This window comes from Pan troglodytes, chromosome 19 (genome assembly GCF_028858775.2).
Source record: "Pan troglodytes isolate AG18354 chromosome 19, NHGRI_mPanTro3-v2.0_pri, whole genome shotgun sequence".
In the NCBI taxonomy this organism is placed as follows: domain Eukaryota; kingdom Metazoa; phylum Chordata; class Mammalia; order Primates; family Hominidae; genus Pan; species Pan troglodytes.
The window spans coordinates 20,345,586-20,367,476 of NC_072417.2; the positions used below are offsets into that span (position 1 = coordinate 20,345,586).

Sequence of the window (21,891 nt, forward strand, 5' to 3'; positions counted from 1 at the left end):
TGGCCAATATGGCGAAACACCGTCTCTACTAAAAATACAAAAATTAGCCAGCCATGGTGGTGCACATCTGTAATCCCAGCTACTCAGGAGGGTGAGGCAGGAGAATCGCTTGAACCTGGGAGGCGAAGGTTTCAGTGAGCTGAGATCGCACCATTGCATTCCAGCCTGGGCAACAAGAGCAAAACTCTGTCTCAAAAAAAAAAAAAAAAAAAAAGTATGTATTATTTTACAAACACAATTCAGTGTGTATAAAAAGACAGACAGAAACAGCTAGAAACTGTTGGTAACAGTAGCTTACACAGTGAGTGCTTACTGTTTGTCAGGCAATGTTCTTAAACCCTTTACATGTATTAGCTTGAGTCACATAAAATTGCTAATATTTGGCTTTTCGACCTACAAAAATGGTAATTTCACATGGCTCATTTTATATTTATTTCTTTAATCCTTGAATAACCCTAGAGATAAAGGTGGAGGGCTGCTAGAAATGCAAAGAAAAATCAAGTGCCACCGCCTCACAGCGCCCTGCACCCCCGCTCCCAGTCCAGCCCTTGGCCTTGCCCTCACACCCCTCCTTTCAATGTCAGGGTGCACACAGGGCAAGGGATTCTTCTCTGACCGTCCCAAGATGCCTTAAGAGGTAGCATCAACCAACCCTCTGAGTGCTGAAGGTAGGACATGTGGCCTTGCTGTAACTCAGCTGGAGTCATTTCAGGGTCTTAGCAGGTTCCCCATAAATGAAAGCTGACAGAACACCTTGGGTACACCAGCTTGGGTACAACCCCAACTGAGTCCCCATCCATGTCCCCCCATGCTGGCACTGAGGCAGGCACATTCAACAGTTTTATGTTTATTTTCAGAAAGTGATGAAGACAAAAGGAATATATCCAGACACCACTCTCAGTACAATAAATAGCCTCCCCCATTCAAAAAAAATAAAAAGAAAGAAAAAGAAAAAACACACACCCACACACAACCACCACAAACAATATCTTGCTTCTTGAGATGTGGGCCATTCCCCCCTTTCCAGCCCCTTTTCTCTGATCCCCACTGTGTTTGAGCAGGGGGAGCCCAGGCCAGCTGTCCAAAGTCAGGTGAGTCCTTTCCCTGACCCTGGCGGGCTGATGGTTATAATATACGTGTATTTGTTCTTTTTGGATCAGGGATTAACACACATGCCAACGAAAAGGTTGAAAGTTACTGTACAGAGGAAGAAAATGGAGTCTCCTGCTCCCATGTCCCACACCTGACCCCTCCCACCCACTAGATGCAAAAAGCTCCTTCATGTCCAAGACTTTCTCGTCTTCTTTTCTCCAGCTGGAAACCAAAAGCAAGACGCAGCACCAGGTAAACGACTGTAGTTAGGGCAGAGGATGGGGCAAGGGGACACCCCTCTCAGGTTTCATCGTGGGCCAGGAAGCATCTGGTGAACCCCAAAATCCTTCTTGAGCCCCACTTCCCCAACCAACTACTAAACAGAGAAGGGCCAGAGGGAGCGGGGGCCTTCTCAGTCCTTCATCCGTTTCCCAAATTAGTCGGTGTCCTCCAACCTAATAACACTGTTTCTGGTCCTTTCATCATGTCATCTGCTCAGTTGGGAAAATAGTTATAAAACTGTCCTTCAGCTTCCTTATCAAAAGGAGAAGGGGCCCCAGCAGGGGAGGAGCTGTCACCACTGGAAGGATAGGGGGACACGCGCCTCCTCTTAGAGTCTCCTTCGCCCAGTCCTGAATCACTGGATTCCGGCCGGATGGGGGCAATCTCAGTCCACACCAAGGGGGGACCCTGGTCCTCTGGTCCCCGTCCCTCTGAGCCTCCAGGGCCAGGTTCCATGGGCAGAGTCCGCATAGGGCGGAACCAGCTGGCCGGGCCCATCTTGGGAGGGTACTGGGGTGCCACAGGCCAGCCAGCTCCAGGTGCCAGGACCTCCTGGCCTCGGTAGTAGGACATGGTGGGCCCAGGGGCAGAGGGCAAGAATGCAGGCTTCATGCTGACTGCTCGAAACTCAGCCTCATAGCTGTGGTCCCGGGGGGCCCCCAGCCAGTAAGCCTGGGGAACCACATCCTTCGCCTGGCCAGGAAGGTCGGGGTAGAAGCGGCTGGGAACAGGATATTGGTTGGGTAGGAGAGGAGAGTAGTGATCTCCCCCAAGGAATTGACAGTTGGGTCCAGGCGGGGAGGGGATGCTGGTGTCAACAGATGTGTACATGCTAGAAAAAAATAGAAGGCAAGAAAACGGGTCACCAGCAGAACCAGTCACCTGTGAGCCTACCTGTTTCACACATTCCTTCTCCGACCCTCCTTCCCTGGCCTGCCCACCTGTAGCATCTGTCCCCCACCCTCCTGTTTTCAGGGGCAGGGAGAGGATGTGTCTCAGGAGGGACCAAAGCTGAGTTGAACCCAGAGGCACTTACGACTCAAAGTTCTCCCGGAATCCTTTGGCAAAGGGGTTATTATCAATTTTCAGCTGAGTAATCTAGAGAGAAGGGAAATAGAGTCACCTGAGTCCTGTGTCTGGGGCTCGGGAACTTTCCAAATCCCTCCCAAGGAAGACAGTGGGCCCCACTCTGCCCTCCTCCCCACCGGGGCTCAGGCAGCCCTCACCTCGGCATTCTGGTAGGCAGTCACGGCAATGAACTGGGTTTCTTGGAAAGTAAAGATATGCGTGTTGGAAGCGTTGCAGGCTGCCTCTGGCTCTCCGTCGTTCACCTCAACGATATGCAGCCGGGGCTGGTACTTATGGAGGGACTGGAGCACAATCATCTGTAGACAGAGCGAGACGGTTGTAGGGGTGGGGAGGAAGGATTTCGAGGATCCCATCACCCCCACCAACAGCTGGCCCCACGTGAGGCTAGCAAGCACCCTGAGGTCATCCTGTCCATTCCCCTGCTCTGCCACCATGTAACTTCCCCCAAGCTTTCCAACTCCAGTGTCTGGACTCTTTGGGGCACCAATTCTAGCCTCTTGCCCCCTCTTCTACCTCCAGATGTCAATTGAGACCAAGGTATCAGCACAAACAGGGCTTTAGGGCAAGGGCACTTTTTTTTTCTTTTTTCTTTTTTTTTTTTTTTTTTTTTTTTTTTTGAGACGGAGTCTCACTCTGTCACCCAGGCTGGAGTGCAGTGGCATGATCTCAGCTCACTGCAACCTCTGCCTCCCGGGTTCAAGCGATTCTCCTGCCTCCGCCTCTTGAGTAGCTGGGATTACAGGCACCCGCCACCATGCTTGGCTAATTTTTGTATTTTTAGTAGAGACGGGGTTTCATCATCTTGGCCAGGCTGGTCTTGAACTCCTGACCTTGTGATCCACCCGCCTTGGCCTCCCAAAGTGCTGGGATTATGGGTGTGAGCCACCACACCCAGCCAGCAAGGGCACTTTTAACAGGATTGTTCAACCTAGAGAAACTCGGCATCTATTCCCTGGGACCACAGGGCCAACTCTGTGCCTTTCATGGTGCCGGAGCAATGGCAACCCATGATTTGGTGAAGAAACCCTGAGGCTGGGTTGGCCTGTGTGGCCTGAATATGACCCCCGTCCAAGATTCAGCTTCATCCCATCTCATCTTCCTCCCAAGGTGGGTGAGAAACAGCCAGAGTTTAGGAAGGAAGAAAAATGACCCTTCCTTTAGGACAGAAGAAAAACGAACCTTCCTTCCTGTAGGAAGGAAGAAAAAATGAACCAAACTGGCCCCGCAGGACCCTTGTGGCCTTGGAGGTCTCAGACCCAGGGTGGGGAGCAGGGCGAGGCTACCTTTTGAAGAGCAGGTCCTACCTGGGTCACATTGTTGGACGCCCCCTTGTTGTTTGTGAGCTTTAGTTTCCCAAATGAAACTTCCTGGCGCATCCAGTGCGCTCCTGTGTTGGGGGAGTCCGGGTGGACGTACAGGCGGTTTCCTGTGGACAGTTCACCTCTTTGACATGCAGCCCCCGGGACAGAACCCTGGTGATGTAGGGCTTTGCCTGTCCCGAGAGGGACGTAAGGAAGGACACAGGGGGAGGACCAGGCAGGGAAGGGCAGAGGACTCAGCAGAGGACAGGCTAGAACAAAGCAGGAAGCCAGAAACAGGAGGGATGCAATGGCGTGGGATGGAGTGGGAGGGGGGTTAAAGGTCTAGGAATTAGGGGTAGGGGCTTGGTGGGCCCACCAGGGGGCGCCCAGTCCCAGCGAAACAGAGCCCACCACTCCCAGGGGCGCGCGCACCTGGCATGCTGCCCTCGGCCTTTCCACACTGCACCCACTTGCCGCTCTGGTACCGCCAGTGGTGCTGGTCCACCAAGACCACGTCCACAAACATCCTGTAGTGGCTGGTGGGCTCCAGCCCGGCCACAGTAAATGACAGGAATGGGAACATCCGCCTGGAGAGAAGAGAGAAAGCCCCCAGCACCCATCAGCTCCAGCTTGACAGCCAGTACCCCCTGCAACAGTGCCCAGGCATCAGTGGTGTGCTGTAGCCGGCTTCCTCCCACTCACAAGAACCAGCTGGAAGGTGTTTAGGGAGTTTGCCAACCAGTGGTTAAACACAGCCACAATTAAAAATTAAATTATATAAACTTGCAATTCAAGACATATTAACAGTCAAAGTAGGCCCGGCACAGTGGCTCATGCCTGTAATCCCAGCACTTTGAGAGGCCAAGGCGGCCGGATCACCTGAGGTCAGGAGTTCGAGACCAGCCTGGCCAACATGGCAAAACCCCGTCTCTACTAAAAAGTACAACAACAACAACAAAAATAGCTGGGTGTGGTGGTGGGTGCCTGTAATCCTAGCTACTCAGGAGGCTGAGGCAGGAGAATGGCTTGAACCCAGGAGGCAGAGGTTACAGTGAGCTGAGATCGCGCCACCCCCCTCCAGCCTGGATGACAAGAGCAAGTCTCCATCTCAAAAAAAAAAAAAAAAAAAAAGGAGTAAAAACTAAAAAATCATCACTGCTCAGTTATTTTACGTTTTACTATTGTCTGTGCTGTCGAGGTTACTTCCGTCTATCGCAGCTGCATGGAGGAGGTACTAAATCACAGTGCACTGTGCGTCTCTTCCCAGCTCTGTGTTCAATGACTCACATGAGTCGCTTGAAATCATCCATAGCAGGAGTATTTACACCACAGGGATCAGCAAACACTACAAATCAGAGTTTTTTAAAATGTTCTTTTAGAGGGTCAGTTGCTCGACATCTACCTGCACACCCCTGTCTCTAACCTTAGCTGCTTCCTAGGAGGGGGCACCACCAGCTCTCCACAGGCAGTTCCTGGAAGGTCCTCACGCCTCAGTTCCTCAGCCACCCTCTCTGCCGTGGCTCTCACAGTGCTAACACACTCCCAGACCCATGACACCCACTCACAGGCCCTCCCTCTCCCATGCTCCTGGGTCTGCCACCTGCGGTATAGCCTGCCCTCAGCCTTTAGAGAAGTTGCACACATCCTAGTTGAACAGGGAGCTTCCCATCCACCTGAAAGAAGGCTCTATTGAACACGGGTCTCATGTTCAAAGTCCTTGTTTCCAGGAAAAGTAGAGGAAGTTAGGGGGTGGGATGCTGTATGATTCCGCTATTGTGCCAGAGTAACAGATTCAGAAAAGAAGCACTCTTCTACCATCACCATCTCCACCACTAACACCTTCACTATCCCCGTCACCACCACCACTACAACCAGCACCATCACCACCAGTAGCACTGTAACCACCCATCACCACCATCACAACCACCGTCACTACAGCTGCCCCCTCCACCATCACGATAACCACGATCTCCACCAGCACCAGCACGGGCACCACCATCTACGGGCACCACCATCTACAGCCACCACCTTCACCATCACAACCACCACCAGTAGTACCGTCACTACAACCACCACCTCCACCAGCACCAGTTCCATCACCAGCTCCAATGGCTTAGCCTTTCTCTTCTAACACAAGCAGGAAGAGCAGAGTTTTCAGAATGGCAGAAGCTAATCCTCATCAGAATTATTTTTCATTTCCACACACTTCCCCCTCCTCTCATGAGAAGCCCTGAAGGATGAGGAAAAAGGGACCTATCTGAGTCAGGAAACCTGGAGGAGGGAGGGTTCCAGGGGCCTAGGAACTGTTTTTGAGGGACTTCTAATCCCCAGAGGTCCCCAGGACAACTTACCTAACAACCTTGGGAAGGTGTCCTAGAAGGGTGCTGTCACACGCCTGTCTTCCCCTGACTTTCCTGAGTTGAGAAAAATAGATTACTACCCTATGACCCTGGATAAGTTAATTCTCAAGCCAAATCTCAGTTTCTTTTTGAAATGGAGTTTCGCTCTGTCATGCAGCCTGGAGTGCAGTGGCGTGATCTCAGCTCACTCTAACCTCCACCTTCCAGGTTCAAGTGATTCTCCTGCCTCAGCCTCCCAAGAGCTGGGACTACAGGCATGTGCCACCATACCCGGCTAATTTTTGTATTTTTAGTAGAGATGGAGTTTCACGTTGGCCAAGTTGGTCTCGAACTCCTGACCTCAAGTGATCCACCCGCCTCAGGTTTCCAAAGTGCTGGGATTATAGACATGGGCCACTGCACCCAGCCCAAATCTCAGTTTCTTCACATGTAAATGGAGAGTCTAACTCCTGTCCATCTTTCCTCTGAAAGCTGTTAAAAAGTTCGAAAGATGGCCCGGCACAGTGGCTCACACTCGTAATCCCAGCACTTTGGGAGGCCGAGGAGGGTGGATTTCCTGAGCTCAGGAGTTCGAGACCAGCCTGGCCAACATAGTGAAACCCCATATCTACTAAAAATACAGAAAATTAGCCTGGTGTGGTGGCATGCACCTGTAGTCCCAGCTACTTTGGAGGCTGAGGCAAGGAGAATCGCTTGAACCTGGGAGGCGAAGGTTGCGGTGACCCGAGATGGCGCCACTGCACTCCAGCCTGGGCAAAAGTGTGAGACTCCATCTCAAAGAAAAAAAAAAAAACATAAAATGTTATTTCCAATTTTATATTTGAAGAAACTGATGCTCCGAGAGGTTTGGTGACGGTCCTTGGTGGGAGAGCAGAGGTGAGGTCTTCTGACTGCAGAGTGCATGCTGTGCTCTGTGGTCCCCATTTCTTCATATTCATTTTTTTCTTTCTTTTTTTTTCTTTTCTTTTTTTTTAGACAGAGTCTCGCTCTGTCCCCCAGGCTGGAGTGCAGTGGTGTGATCTCGGCTCACTGCAACCTCTGCCTCCCAGGTTCAAGAGATTCTCCTTGACTACAGGCACCCAACACTGCGCCTGGCTAATTTTTTTTTTTTTTTTGAGACGGAGTCTCGCTCTGTTGCCCAGGCTGTAGTGCAGTGGTGTGATCTTGGCTCACTGCAAGCTCCGCCTCCAAGGTTCACGCCATTATTCTCCTGCCTCAGCCTCCCGAGTAGCTGGGACTACAGGCGCCCGCCACCACACCTGGCTAATTTTTGTACTTTTAGTAGAGACAGGGTTTCACCATGTTAATCAAGCTGATCTCGAACTCCTGACCTCAGGTGATCCACTGGCCTCGACCTCCCAAAGTGCTGGGATTACAGGGGTGAGCCACCGCGCCCAGGCCATACTGATTTTTTTTTAAGAGATGGAGTCTGCTATGCTGCACAGGCTCTGCTCAAATGCCTGGGCACAGGCAATCCTCCTGCCTTGGCCTCCCGAGTCACCCGAGCGGGGTTATAGGTGCTCACCACCATGCCCAGCTCATCCTGTTTTTATCACTAGTAGAGGGAAATGAAGGAGACACAGGAAGAGGCTGGGGAAAAGGGAGAAGAGAAAGGAGATCTCGGTTTCTCCCTAAAAGTCTAGAATCACCACCAGCTGGAATCCCAAAATAGCCCCTGATTTACATGACACTTTGCTGGGAAGGAACCGAGAGTGGTGATGGGTCTGGTGCCAAATTGAGCCTCCCTAAAGGCCACTTACCATCCCACCCTCATAAGACAGGGTCCAAGACCCCAAATTCCTCTGCTGGCCCTAAGAACTAAGTAGCCTTGGGATGGTTCACAGGGTCGTCATACCTCTCCCAGATTCGGAGCTCCTGGCACAGGCTCTGCTTCACTGTAATTAAGTGCAAATTAAAATAGCAAGGAGATAGATAGTTCTTCTCAGTCGTATTGGTCAATGTTTAAAAATTGATAATATTGGCCCGGCGTGGTGGCTCACGCCTGTAATCCCAGCACTTTGGGAGGCCGAGGCAGGTGGATCACCTGAGGTCAGGAGTTTGAGACCAGCCTGGGTAACATGGTGAAACCCCATCTCTATTAAAAATACAAAAATTAGCCAGGCATGGTGGTGCATGCCGGTAATCCCAGCTACTTGGGAGGCTGAGGTGGGAGAATCGCTTGAACCTGGGAGGCGGAGGTTGCAGTGAGCAGAGATCATGCCACTGCACTTCAGCCTGGGCAACAGAACGAGACTTTGTCTCAAAAAAAAAAAAAAAAGTGATAATATCTACTGCTGATGAGGCTGTGAGAAAATGGGTCCTCTCATAGACTATTGGTGCGGGCGTAAATTGGTAGCACCTTTTGGGAGGGTATTCTGGCAATGTGTCGTACCTACCAAAGTACAAAATGTGCTTGGGCATCAAGGGAACTCCTCGTCTTACCAACCTCAGATCCACTTAATAGACTCAGACAGCCACTGGCAAACAGCCAGACAAAAAGCAAAGCTGCAGCCTGGGCAACATAGTGAGACCCCATCTCTACAAAAAATAGAAACAATTAGCCGGACATGGTGATGTGTGCCTATAGTCTCAGTTTCTCAGGAGGCTGGGATGGGAGGATTGCTTGAGCCCAGCAGGTTGAGGCTGCAGTGAGCCATAATCACACCACTGCACTCCAGCGTGGGTGACAGAGCAAGACCATGTCTCATTAAAAAAAAAAATTTTAATTAAAGTTGTTTTCACTTGCCCCAAGACAAATGAAACCAGTTAAGCATGCTTAAGCCTAAAAAAAAATGTTTTTAGCTGGGCACAGTGGCTCATGCCTGTAATCCCAGCACTTTGGGAGGCTGAGGCGGGAGATTGCTTGAGATCAGGGATTTGAGACCAGCCTGGGCAACACAGTAATATTCTGTCTCCATAAAAAATAAATTAAAAAAAATTTTTTAAGATCTGAAAAGTTGGGCCAGGTGCGGTGGCTCACACCTGTAATCCCAGCACTTTGAGAGGCCGAGGCGAGGGATCACTTGAAGTCAGGTGTTTGGGACCAGCCTGGCCAACATGGCGAAACCCCGTCTCTACTAAAAATACATAAATTAGCTGGGCTTGGTGGCTTCTGCCTGTAATCCCAGCTACTTGGGAGGCTGAGGCAGGAGAATCACTTGAACCTGGGAGGTGCAGGTTGCAGTGAGCCAAGATTGAGCCACTGCACTCCAGCCTGGGGGACAGAGTGAGACTCCATCTCAAAAAAAAAAAAAAAAGATGTAGAAAGTTATCGACTAAAGTTATCTATGTGGGAGGTTCAAGTCCACTTCCTGGCCCATGAAAAATATTACAAATAAAAAAATTAAAGTTCTTGGAGTTGGGAAAGTGGAGACAAGAAAAAAATTGTAATGACTGTGAGAATAGCAAGGACAGTGTGGGACTGAAATTGTTGTTTTACCAACCTCTATCTTCACATGCACAAATCCAAATGCAAATTGAGCTTAACACAACACAGCTACCCAAAGTTATCTTAATTATAATAATCAACCAATCACACCCAGAAAGTGGGGATTGCCAGCAATTAATACACACCCACACACCCACAGAGACACAGGCCTCTCTCTTCCTCTACTGAGAATGTCTACCATCAACTATTATATACTCGCCAACACATTCGCAACACACACACACTGCCACACAGAAACCCTCGCACAAGCCTGTGTGGGGCATTATCAGGCTGCCCCAAATCTCCAGACACAAACGTAGACACCAAAGTCTCCTACTGGGATAATCCACCGTTTTGTTCTCAGTTCCCCTCTCTCAGCCCCATCTGAGCTGCCTTGATCAATCTCCAGACCCAGGAATCACCCCCTGTGCCCTGCCCCATTTCTGCCCGTTGGGAAGAGCATGCCACTGGCGCTGGTCAATACCGAGGGATAGATCCAGGGTGGGTGGGAGAGGAAGAATCCGGGACGGCGTGAGTCAGCTCAAGGCAAAAAGCCCTGGGGCTGTAGGCTGTAGGTGGGCCTGAGGTGGGAGAACCTTTCAAAAAGGAAGAAGGTCATGGGTGATGTGGTGTGACTGGTGGGTCACTGGAACCCACGGAGGGATAGGCCAGCCCACAAAAGCAGGAGGATGGAAAGGAAGCTGTGCTATAAGCCCAAAAGCCTGTTTTGAGAGGAAATGGCCACTGATTTCCCAGATCTCAGGAGCCCAAGCTGAGAAGGTATGGAGGTAACCTGGGGCTGCTGGGACTGAATTGGGGTTGTGTGTCCTCTGTCCCCTCCATGGCAGCGTGGGGTCTATGAAGCCTGATCCAAGAAAAAGCACCAAAAGAAACAGTGAAGAGCCACTGCCTCCTTCAACAGGGACCCCACGTATGGAGCCCCTCAGAATGGAGCAAAAAGTGTGAGGATTGGAAAACACACACACACACATTTATGAAGCAATCAGAGAAGCTTGGTGATATTTAGGAAATTCTTTTCAGGTTTGCTAATGGTATTGCATTCATTTTAAAAAGCCATTTTTAGAGGTGCAGAGATAAAATAATATCTAGAATGTACTTAGTAATTACTATATTACTAATATAGTTGCAGACAGAAGAAGCGAAGTGAGGATGCAGAAACAAGATTGGACCCATATTGACAACTGTGGAAGCTGGGGATGGAAGTCTGTTACATTCTTCTGTCCATGTTTGTATGTAGTGGAATTTTTCATAATAAAAAAATGTAAGTGTATGTATCTAAAAGGGGGACAAAAAAACTTGTCAAGTGAGAATTACTCAGCAGGAACACCAAGGGAAGGAGGCCATGGGAGTAGAGATGGTGATACACACTTCGAGAATCATCCCCTCAAGTGCCTCCCTGAAGTGCTCTACAGCCTCCCTGAAGCTGGCTCTACAGGCAGAGAGGCAGCCCCCTAGCACTGGCCAACTCCCTAGAGTGCTGGCTGATGCTCCATCCACCCCATCCCTCAAGACTGGCAGGAGGAGGCAGAGGCCTGGCAGAGGCTGTGGGGAGACCCCAGCAAGGGCCCAGGGTGGGAAGGCCTCCTGACCACACAACAGAGTGGAAGGTTAAGATGCCCCACTTCTGGTCTGCTGTGTGATGGAGTGCAAGCCCCTAGCTGTCCCTGCAACTCAGTGACCTCAACTGTAAAATGGGGAGACTGCTTGGCCTACCTAACGCACAGTGAAATAATGGAAGTGAAAGCACTCTGAATGCATCAGGGCCTTTAGAGAGCGTGGGTGGCTGTTTTTACTGGTGGCCGTAGGGGGCCAGAGAAAGAAACCCAGGCAAATACTATCTGGGCTGTAGTGCCAGCTCTGCCTGCAATGAGTGTGTTGTGTGACCTTGGAAGAGTCTCTTGCTATCTCTGGGCCTGTTTCCCTGTCTGTGCAGTGAGAGGGACAGGATCTTCTGGGTCCCTTCCAATTCAGACACATTGGGACCAGAAGCTTGGGCTGTGTCTGGGTACACTCAAAGGGTGACTAGGGTTGGGGGGAGCAGAGAGGAATTATCAGAAGGCTTAAGAGATGAAGGCTGAGCCATCAAAGAACACGCCAACTTTCCTGGGTTCATCCCAGGGAAAGTGGAACAGCTCAGTAACTTGAAGCCAGTTGTGGCTGGCAACAGGTTCCCCAGTACCAGGCTACCCCACAAAAATCATCTGGCGGGAAGAATGTTCCAGCAATGCCCAGATCGAATACCAACCTCTGGGGTCCAACATGGCCTTTTCCCTCTCCCCTCCACCCCAAGCCCCACGTTTGGTATCCACACCTCTCGGACCTGGGACCCAGCATCCCAGGTCCACCAATGACAACAGCCCTTCCACACTGGTCCTCGCTGGTCCCCTGCTCACATGGGCCGCGCTGGGAAGGGTGGGTGCGCACAGCCCACATCAGACACAGTCCACTCCGGGGGTTGCTTACTAAACAAATACCACACAAGTCGCAGGTTTCTGTTTCTTTCCTTGCGCAGGAGGCTCTATCCGGAAGCAGCACCCTCAGCCCCAAACTCTCCCCATCACGCACGGGGCTCAGGAACCCTGAGCCATGAAGCCATGGGACACCCCTTCCCCACTTCTCCAGGCTGAACCGGTGAATTTCTGGACAGGAGTGTGGGGAAGGTTTTCACTGGACCAGCCTCAAAGGGTGCAGTGTGGGGCTGGCTACCAGGCTGGACCCCTGGGTGAGCTTCATCTGCCCAGCCCGTGGGCATTTGTGCCTGGAAGGGATCTGTGCCCCCTACAAGCTTTACTGCACTAGCCCCCATACACACACACACACACACACACACACCCACACCCCCACACACACACCAGACATATGATCTCAAAGTAAGACCGGAAAGGAAACTTGGCGACTGCTTCTCCATGTCACCAAATCCCAATCTCCCCCCGTACACACACACCACCACCACCGCTACCACCACCACCACCACCACTAAAGCTGACCTGAGCACACCAGCAGCAAAGGAGCCGGGGGAGGTGGGCGCAGGGGGCCCGGAGATAAGGGGCTCTCTTCCCCTCCAGTTTCCCACACAGGAGGCCCAGGCGTCCTGTCCGCCCAGAGCACAGGCTTTCACTGCCCGCTGCGACTCCTCTACAGTAGAGAGTGGGGCAGGGGCGCACACCAATTCTAGGTGAAGCCACAGTCACCCTTCCCCTAAATCAAGGTGACTTCTCACTGTCCCGCACTCACCCGTCTCCCTTGTGAGTCCTCTGGCTGTTGGTGCAACAGCCTGGGCACAGACGCCCCTCCTGAGCTTTCCCTGTCCTCCTAACAACCCCATTCCCCTGTCTCCCTACGCTGAAGCCAAAGCAGTGAGGGACACGGAGTCAGAAGCATTGTCGAGCCAGAAAAACAGACGAGACGTTCTTGTTCCGGCGGGGGCACAGAGGCCCCGAGGGCCGGCGCGCCGCACTCACCGTCCCTGCTTGGTGATGATCATCTCTGTCTGGTGCTGATTAAACTTGGACCACAACAGGTGGTTGTTGAGCGCGACCCTCAGTTTCCCCGACACCTCCAGCCCCGCGGGTAGCGCATAGTCCTCACGCGGCCCCGGGTAGAGCCCGGCGCGCGGGTCCGGGGCGGCGTAGCCCTCGCCCGGCTGGTAGCCCTCGGCGTCCGCGGGCGGCGGGAAGGACTCGCCCGCGCCGGGGAAGCCGGCCGCCTGGGGTCGCGGCGGGTAGGCGTAGGCTCCAAGGAAGCGGCTCGGCGGGGCGGGCACCAAGGCGCCCCCCGGGTAGGGAGACCCCAGGCTGCCGCCCCCGCGACGCTTGTCCGCGTCCTGCGCGCCCGGCTCCGGGTAGAAGTAGCGGTGCTGCGGGTCGGCGCCAGGCGCCCGGCCCTCGTCGCTCCCCGGCATCGGCTCGGTGCCCGTCAGCATGTCTCCGCAACCCGGCTCCACGATGCCCATCCGGGGCGGGCTGGCACCTTCCCGTAGCCGTCGAGGACCCGCCCCTCCGCGCGCGAGAGGGTCGCGTGGGCTGGGATGGGCAGGGAGCAGGGAGCAGGGGGCGGGGGACCCGAGGGCCGGGTGGGGGACCCCGCCGGAGCCCGGGCTCTGACGCCTGGCTTCTACGCCCTCGTCCGGCAGGCGCGCGGCAGCTCTCGGGCTTCCTCTCCAGCGGGCCGCTGTCACTAGAGTCGCAGCGCTTTGCTGTGGCTTTATGAAGCTCTCCGGCTCCCCCCAACTCCGCCACCTCGGCCCTGCTCCGCCTCGCCCCACCCCGCCCTCTCGTGGCTAATACTAGGCAAATTCTACGCTCTTGGCGAGTACTGCAGGGCCCCCCATGGTGGAGAGAAGCGAGAGCCCGCGCGCACCCTGTAGTTCGAAGATCTTGCTTTCTGGGAGTGTCAGCTCCGCCGCCTGACACACCAGCCCGTGGCTTTCTTCTGGACCCTCGGGGAAATTCAGCCCAGCTTTGAAGTCTCAGCTCAAAGGCCCTCTCCTACAGGAAGCCTTCCGAGATGGCCCAAGTGGGACTCGCTGGGCATTCTCCTGGCACTCAGAGGCTCAGAGCACGGGCACACTAGAAGCAACTTTGACCATGAACATTCAATCGATCTTTATTGATACCTACTGTGTGCCCAGACTCTGTGCTAAGTGACCTTTCGGGTTGCCCTCTTTCTCCCCACCAGAGGTCCACTTGTGCTGAGTTGGCTGCATCTTGTAGCTCTAGCCCTGGGGGCAGACCTGGAACCTGACGGACAACAGGAAATGTTCCTTAAAGCGCACTGCATCAGCAGCAGCCAGGGGTTTGCAGGGCCCACAAAAGCTCCCCTACCCTGCATGGCAGTCATGGGCACTGGAAGTAGCATTGGGCTGCCAGTGCTGAGAGTCCCAGGTCTGGCTCTGCCTGCCAGGTATATGTGACCCAGGCAAGTCATTTTCCTTGCCTGAAAGTCAACCTCACGTGCCTCATCCATAGACTGGGGGAAATAAACAGATCTACTTTTCAGGGGGGCTGCAAGCCTTACATGAGAGGGTGTACGTGTGCAGCACTTTCCAATCTATTATTATACCTGGATGGAAAAGCTGCTTTGAACAGATTCAGAGCCGGCTGACAGGAAGGAAACCCACCACATGCTCTGAAGGGCTGCCTCGGAGATAGGACGATGGAGGCTTTTCTTTCTCCATTTTCCTTTTATGTTAACTAATGTATTAGACTCCTTTTATGATGAAAACTATCCGTTTCCCCCCCTCAATTGAAAATAGCATCATTGGGAGTTTTCCTGTGTATAAAGATGAAACATGCTTATATAGGAAATTTAAGCAGCACAGAAAAGTAAAAACAAGACTGTATAAATCACCCCAAATTCCACCCCCTAAAGCCAAACAGGATTAACATTTCAGTGAACACCCTCTGAGACCTCACTCCTTATATACTCTCTGTCTCTGTCTTTTGCACACATGCACAAATATATAATTTATATAAACACTACACATGCTGCTTTATAATGTGTACTTTTTTTTCACTCCACAAGGTGTCATGGAATATTTTGCATATCAGTATATAAAGATTTACATTTTTAAGAGTACTTTGAAAAATACTTTAATATTTTTGTCATGTTAAAGTTTAACTTCTCCTCTCTCTACCCTCACCCCAGTCCTCCCCAGTTCTCCCCTGGGAACTGGCCCCAGCTCTACATTTCTGTCCCAGCCTGACAGGGCTTCACCCTTAGGGGCCCATGGGGACTCTCTGCTCCCAAATAGAGCTGAACCAAGAGGCAAGTTGGCAGGCAAAGGCAAAGCTGGGGACTCCAGGAGGTGGGCATGACCCAGGGAGGCTTGGGGGAGAGAGAATCAGCACATCTTTTGAGGTTGGAGACCGGATACATGACAGTACCAGAAACACAGGACTGGCCTCCTCCCCAACACCTTACCTGCCATTTCTCCGTACCTTAAGGAACAGGGAAGTTTCTGCCTGATGTTCAAAGTGGGGCAGCATTGCTTGGAAGAGAGGGTGACCTTGGGATCCTTCACTACTTTTGGGGAAACATGAGAGCTTTCAGTAAGACCCTCCTGAATGACTGATTCCCCAGGAGATGTGAGACTGTTGAATGCTGACACCCCTTTGGGGGACATTTTTGCTCAGTGCTTGGCTGTTGAAGATCAAATGGAGTCTTGCTCCTCCCTCTCTCTCCCCCTCTCTTTTCCACACTAATCCTCAGGTCAAGTGATTCATCCCCTTGCCTCTGAAAAGGATGACATGAGCTCCCACCCAGCTTTCTGGGGCAGGTGGAATTATGAATCTCAGAATCAGGTGGTCCTGGGGCCATGCCTCTGGAGGAAGAGGAAGGCTGGGGGTGGTCTCTCTAGAACCTGACAGGCTGTTATAGGGTCTTACAGCCTGGTTCCTCAATCCCCGATTTCTCACCCCCTCTCTCCAATTTCTTCCACCCAAAAAAGAAAGTGCTTGTGAAAAGCGGGGGCTGAGTGGCCCTGGTGTCACTGCTGCCAGTCCCGCCCCTCTGCCAGCTTGGGTGAGAATAAGGGCCCTGGCAGTGACACCTTCTCCTCCAGCTGCCACCTCACTCTCCTCCCGGGCCCTGGGGCTGGAAAGGTGGGAGAAGAGGAGTGAGGAGATGAGGTCCCCTGGGATCCCCTCACTTCCCCATGGCTGCTCCTCCCAGCCCTCTCTATCCCATCAATACAGGGAGCATTATGAGGCTGGTCCTGGTGAGACCGGAGTGAAGAAACACAAGATAAGTGTCCAGGAATGAGAGAGACATGGCCTCCAACCAGCATCACATTTTATGAGACACGGTGGATGGTAAATATGCAAAATGGAATAAGACACCAAACTCACACAGTGCATTTGTGGCAGAGCTGAAGCTAGAACCTAGGTCTCTTGACTCCCAGGCCAGTGCTCTTCCCACAAGAGTGAGGAAGAATCATACTAACACTGGAAAAGGTTTAGAAAACAGGCCGGGCGTGGTGGCTCATGCCTGTAATCCCAACACTTTGGGATGCCAAGGCCAGCAAATCACTTGAGGCCAGAAGTTCTAGACTACCCTGGCCAACATGACGAAACCCCATCTCTACTAAAAACACAAAAATTAGCTGGGCATGATGGGCGCCTGTAATCCCAGCTACTCAGGAGGCTGAGGCAGGAGAATCACTTGAACCCAGGAGGCAGAGGTTGCAGTGAGCCGAGATCGTGCCACTGCACTCCAGCCCGGGAGACAGACCAAGACTCCATCTCAAAACAAAAACAAAAATAAAAATTAGCAGGTGTGGTGGCTGGCCCCTGTAATCCCAGCTACTCAGGAGGCTGAGGCAGGAGAATCACTTGACCCCAGGAGGAGGAGGTTGCAGTGAGCTGAGACTGTGCCACTGCACTCCAGCCTGAGTGACACAGGGAGACTCGGTCTCAAAGAAACAAAAAGAAAAAGAAAAGAAAAGGTTTAGAAAACAGAAAAGAAAATCATGCCTAATCCCACAGCCTAGACACTGGTTCTCTCCACGCTGTTGTCCTCTGCAAACGTTCAGGGCTTCCTTTCAAACTGTTTCCCATGAAGACTCAAAATGAGAGAGGCTCCCCGAAGGTCACACAGCACTTGCTTCACCTGCGGGCTGCAGACTATGCCAGGAAGCCACAACGATGTGGATTTCTGGGACTTGCTTCTAGAGATTCTGAGGCCCAGGCCTGTGGCGGGTCTCTAGAATCTGTATGTTTAAGGACTCCAGGTGATGCGTTGGACTTCAGGGAGTCCATGCACCCCACTCTCAGGCTCCCTCCCATTTTGCTGTCCCATCTCCAAGTCCCATCCTGCAAGTCAGTGTGCCCTGAGCTTGCTGGGTATGCACACTGAGGGCGGTTGAGGAGGTCTCATGCCTGAGGAGGGTGGCTGCAGGCATTGAGATTTCCTTATTGATGCTCTAGGACCAGATGATTCCTCACCCCAGAGTCTACCAGCCACCTGGGTCCTCTCCTGAAAACGTATGGAGTGCTGAGCTCCCTAGGCACCTGGAAGGCTCTTGGATGGGTTTGGTGGGGCAGCTGGGGAGGAGCGGCTATTACTGGAAACTGTTTTTTTGTTTTGTTTTGTTTTGTTTTGTTTTTTGAGACAGAGTCTTGCTCTGTCACCCAGGCTGGAGTGCAGTGGTGCGATCTCAGCTCACTGCAACCTCCACCTCCCGGGTTCAAGCAATTCTCCTGCCTCAGCCTCCCGTGGTGGGTGGGACTAGAGGCACATGCCACCACGACCGGCTAATTTTTTGTATTTTTAGTAGAGATGGGGTTTCACCATGTTGGCCAGGCTGGTCTCGATCTCCTGACCTCGTGATCTGCCCGCCTCAGCCTCCCAAAGTGTTGGGATTACAGGCATCAGCCACCACGCCCAGCCTACTGGAAACTGTTAGTGGAGCATGGCATGGCACCAGGACCCAGGATTTCCACCCTCCACCCTGCTGGGCAGAGCCTTAGAGGCTGTGAGAGGGTAGATAGTAAAAGAGAGGGGGCAGCGAGTTGGGGAGAAGGCATGAAAAGAAAGAGAGAGCAAAGTGAGAGGCTTAGGGTGCATTTCTGAAAGAAAGATTTAGACCCAGAGAGGGACAGGGACCACAAAGTCAGAGACCCAGATCGTGACTCAGTGGGAAAGTCTCAGGCTGGGCCTGCGAGAGGGGCATGAAAGAAAGGAGACAGACAGAGATGGGCCAATGGGAGGAAAGTCTGCAGAGGCAGAGAGGCCTGGGGGTGCTGGAGCTGGGGCAGAGAGAAATGGGGTGGGGAGACTTAGTTGGGTGGCTGGGTTGGAACCTCAATCCCAACCCTTACTGGCTGTGTTACCTATTAAAGTATCTTAACCTCTCTGGGTTTTTTTTGTCAGTAAATGGAGCTATCAGACCTCTGCCAGGACTGACTGGGTCTGTCATGTGAAGGTTGAGGGGTGCTGTCCTAAGGCTGAAACAAAACAGAGGCATAAACTGTGCCAAGCCCTCTTTCCTCTACTCCCAGCCACTTACACCTGCCCTTTCCTCCCTCTGGCTTAGTGGCTCATCCACAAAGTGTCCTTCAGGTCCATCCTCAGCCTCCACTCAGGGCCTGGGGCCAAAAGAGAGCCCCTCTGTTCATAAGACTCTCATATTAGAAAGGGACAGGCTTCCCCTCCTGATACCCATATACCATTCCCTGGGTACCTGAGCGCTGGGATAAGCCAGGCCCTTGGAGATCTGGGATCACAAAGATAAATTAGGGTCAGTCCCTGCCCCCAAAGAGCTCCTAGCAAGGTGACCCCCTCAGCCCTCTTGCTCCTGGGGTGTAGACTCACAACACACCACGTGCACACATGCCATCATCCACGCATGTGCACACACACCCCATGCAGAGCTATGCTAGGGAAATCTCTGCGATCCAGTCCCTGCAGCCCCACCGCCTGCTCTTGCCCCACATCCAGCATCCCAGAGCTCCTTCAGCATCTGACTCTGCCCACCCCGCGTGCCCTGAATCCCCTCCCCCTCTGGGCCCAGACTGCCAGTCCTTCAGAGGGCATGGCCGGAACCATCAGATTAACAGCCAGAGAGGGGGGAAGGGGAGGGACAAGCACCTGTAGAACCCCCCCCGCCCCGTGACAGCTGCAGGAGTTCCGAGTCCCCAGCACCCAGCACCAGGTGGTCAGTGTGAACACAGAACAGAGGGCTCCTCCCAAGGTCAAGGGCTCCAGGCTCTCATCTGCAGGCTGGGTCACCCTTCCCCACACACACCCCCCCAAGCCTGAGCGGCCCTTACCCCTGGGCTCCAGGCCAGGCCTGGGTGCCTTTCAGTCCTCCTTCTCCGTGGCATCTTATTTTGAATCATCTATCCTCTCTCTGTCTCTAGCTGCTCTCACCCCTGCCAGCATTTCCCATAAGACCCACACCCTCCATGCACACCCACGCATGCAGTAGGCCGCTCCCGCTGCACTCCCAGGCTAGGGCTCCTGCGCCCTCCTGAAGGGATATTCAGACATCGGGTACTTGGGTAACTCTGTTATCAGGAGGGCATGCCACAGTATGGATGGGCAAGCCCAAGCTTCAGGAGGCACTGGGGAGAGGCCGTGCCCCCACCCTTCCTGCCTCTCAGCAGACAGGCCCTTAATCTCAGGCAGGAAGCAGGGTCTGGTTACCAGGAGTTGGGCTGGGGAGGCGGGAAATATCCAGGGCTTTGGGTAAAAGGAGCTGGGAGAGGAGGGAAGAAAAAGAAGAGCCAAGGAAAAGGGACTTGGAGGGAGGGCACAGGCTGAGGGGTTAACCCCCACGCTGCCAAGCTCCTCTCTGCTTCCCATCTTGCCATCTTGGCATGACTTCCTGGCACAGTCAGGCTCTGCCAGGCCAGGCCTCGCTGTCCTTCAGAGGGCCACCCACCCCCTGGGGCCTCCTCTCTCCCCAAGGTTCTCTCTGGCTTCCTGGGATCTGTGGGCAGCCCTGTGTGCCCGTGTCTCTCAGGGCTCCTGAGTGTCTGGGTTCCTCCGGTCTGATTCGGCCCCTCTCTGGGTCCCTGTGTTTTTGCCTGCGTCTTGTGTATCCTCTTTACGTCCACTCCTATCCCTGGGACCTGTGAGAGGTCTGCACGCTGGTCCTGAGTGTAGGTTCTGTGCCTCTGTCTGTGTCTCTGTGTCTGTCTGTTACCTGTGGGCCTCGGAACTTGCCTTGTCTCTGTAGCGTGTTTGTGTCTGTCTCTGCATCTTCATGTCACTGTCCGTGTCTCCAGGGCTATCCAGCGCTCCATGTATCTCCTGCATGTCTGTCTGTCCATCTGGGACTAGGCCTCATCTGTGAGTTGGCTCTGGCCTTCCTGTGTCTGGCCTAGAGCTTTTTGCCTTGTCCACCTGGTTAATGTCTCAGGGTGCGGGTGAGACAGAGCAGACTTATGGACTTGGTTAGGGATGAATGAGAGAGGAAGAGGGAAAAGGGCATGGGTGGTATTGGGGAAAAGAGTCCCATTCCTAAATGGTGCCTGAAGCAAGCTGCCCAGCCCTGAAATGCCAGGGTGAAGCTCTGTGTGGCCAGGGGGCAAGGGAGAGAGGGCATCGCAGGGAACACACCTGCTCAGGGCTGGCAGCGGAGTTGCACAGAAACAGAAACAGACCTAGTTGGTATATGGGGGTGGGCCCTCTACATACCAGAAACAGGACCCAGAAACAGGTGGAAAGACAAACATGGAACTCTAGGTTCTGATTCTGGCTCCGCTACTGGTGTAGATCACCTTGGGCTAGGCCCTTTCCCTCTGTATGTCGCAGTTTTCTGCTCTGTAAAATGAGACAGCAAGGACCATCCCCTAGAATTCCGTTAGAGAGCCAGAGTGACAGAAGACATCCCTAAACCCAGGACAGAAGACTAGTTGCCCCTTTCTGTCCCTTAAGGAGGTATCCCAAAGACCCTTATAGTACCAACAGCCTCTGTGTCTGCGATTCAGCACCACTAGGGGCAGGACAGAGGGAAGAATGGAGGTTAGACAGCAGGAAGGACTTCCTGCCAAGCAGTGGGAGGGTGAGGAGGCCCCAGCTTCTCCCAGCAGTCCTCCAGGGCCCCTCTGTCAGGGCTGGGGGTGGAGGGGCAGGAGTGGGGGGCGTTCAGCAGCTGGGTAATTAGCCATCGCTCTCAGGCCCTGCGGGGAGGGGCTGGCTGGACTGAGAAACCAACGCAAAGTGACAGGGGTGGTTTTGACACGCGGTGGAGCTGACGGGCCCAGGGGGCTGGGGGTTTGGTTTGGGGGGGAAAAATCCCATCAAATGATTAAAAAATAGGTCAGAGGGAAGAAGCCACAGCCGGCACTGGGTCCGTGGTGAGAACGCCATGTCGCTTCCCCAGGGCTGTGGGCCAGAATGGGGTGGGGGAGCTGAGGAGTGTTTGCAGTAGGCGGGTGAGCTGGGAGTGGGGGCAAGAAGGCTGCAGGCCCAGCAGCTGGCCCTCTGCTTCCCTCAACCCTGTCTCACGGGGACATTTTACCTGCAGCCCACCTCCTGGCCTTCCTGTTGTACCATCTTCCTCCTCAAAGGCAGGATGCTGCAGCTCTTCTTCTGTTCCCCCTACCCCACCCACAACATATATACAAACTCCATTCCAGAAACACTGAGGCTACTGCCGCATGTGGAAGCCCTTCTTACCTTCTCACCTAGGGATCTCCTGCGCAAAGGCAGCTTGCTGACTTATCCTGCATTTCTTGCCCATCTGAACTAATTCACCTGCCACTGCATCCCCTTTGCCATCTTGCCAACTCTACAAGGGGTCCACTTTGGCCCTCCAGCTTGTTCTCAGATTGTCCTTTTCCCTCCTTCTCTCCTTTTCTGCCTTCCCAAC

The 21,891-nt window shown here is 53.2% G+C and overlaps 1 protein-coding gene across 1 annotated transcript; it reads right to left on the minus strand.

Moving 5' to 3' along the window:
* Positions 1-831: 831 nt before the first annotated feature.
* Positions 832-13,801, minus strand: TBX21 (T-box transcription factor 21). The gene is made up of 6 exons (XM_001173500.6): positions 13,034-13,801; positions 4,197-4,351; positions 3,768-3,889; positions 2,601-2,759; positions 2,411-2,472; positions 832-2,206 (listed from the first exon to the last, which is right to left on the minus strand). Exons 1-6 carry the CDS (start codon positions 13,522-13,524, stop codon positions 1,588-1,590), a joined length of 1,608 nt encoding a protein of 535 aa, XP_001173500.2. The 5' UTR covers positions 13,525-13,801; the 3' UTR covers positions 832-1,587.
* Between the last annotated feature and the right edge of the window lie 8,090 nt (positions 13,802-21,891).

Coding starts and splice junctions, on each gene's coding strand:
- TBX21 (XM_001173500.6), bottom strand. CDS start 13,524: ATGGGCATCGTGGAGCCGGGTTGCGGAGACATGCTGACGGGCACCGAG. Junction 3,890..4,196: donor GGCCGAGGGCAGCATGCCAG/GTGCGCGCGCCC, acceptor AACTGTCCACAG/GAAACCGCCTGTACGTCCAC. Junction 2,207..2,410: donor TTCCGGGAGAACTTTGAGTC/GTAAGTGCCTCT, acceptor ATTTTTTTCTAG/CATGTACACATCTGTTGACA.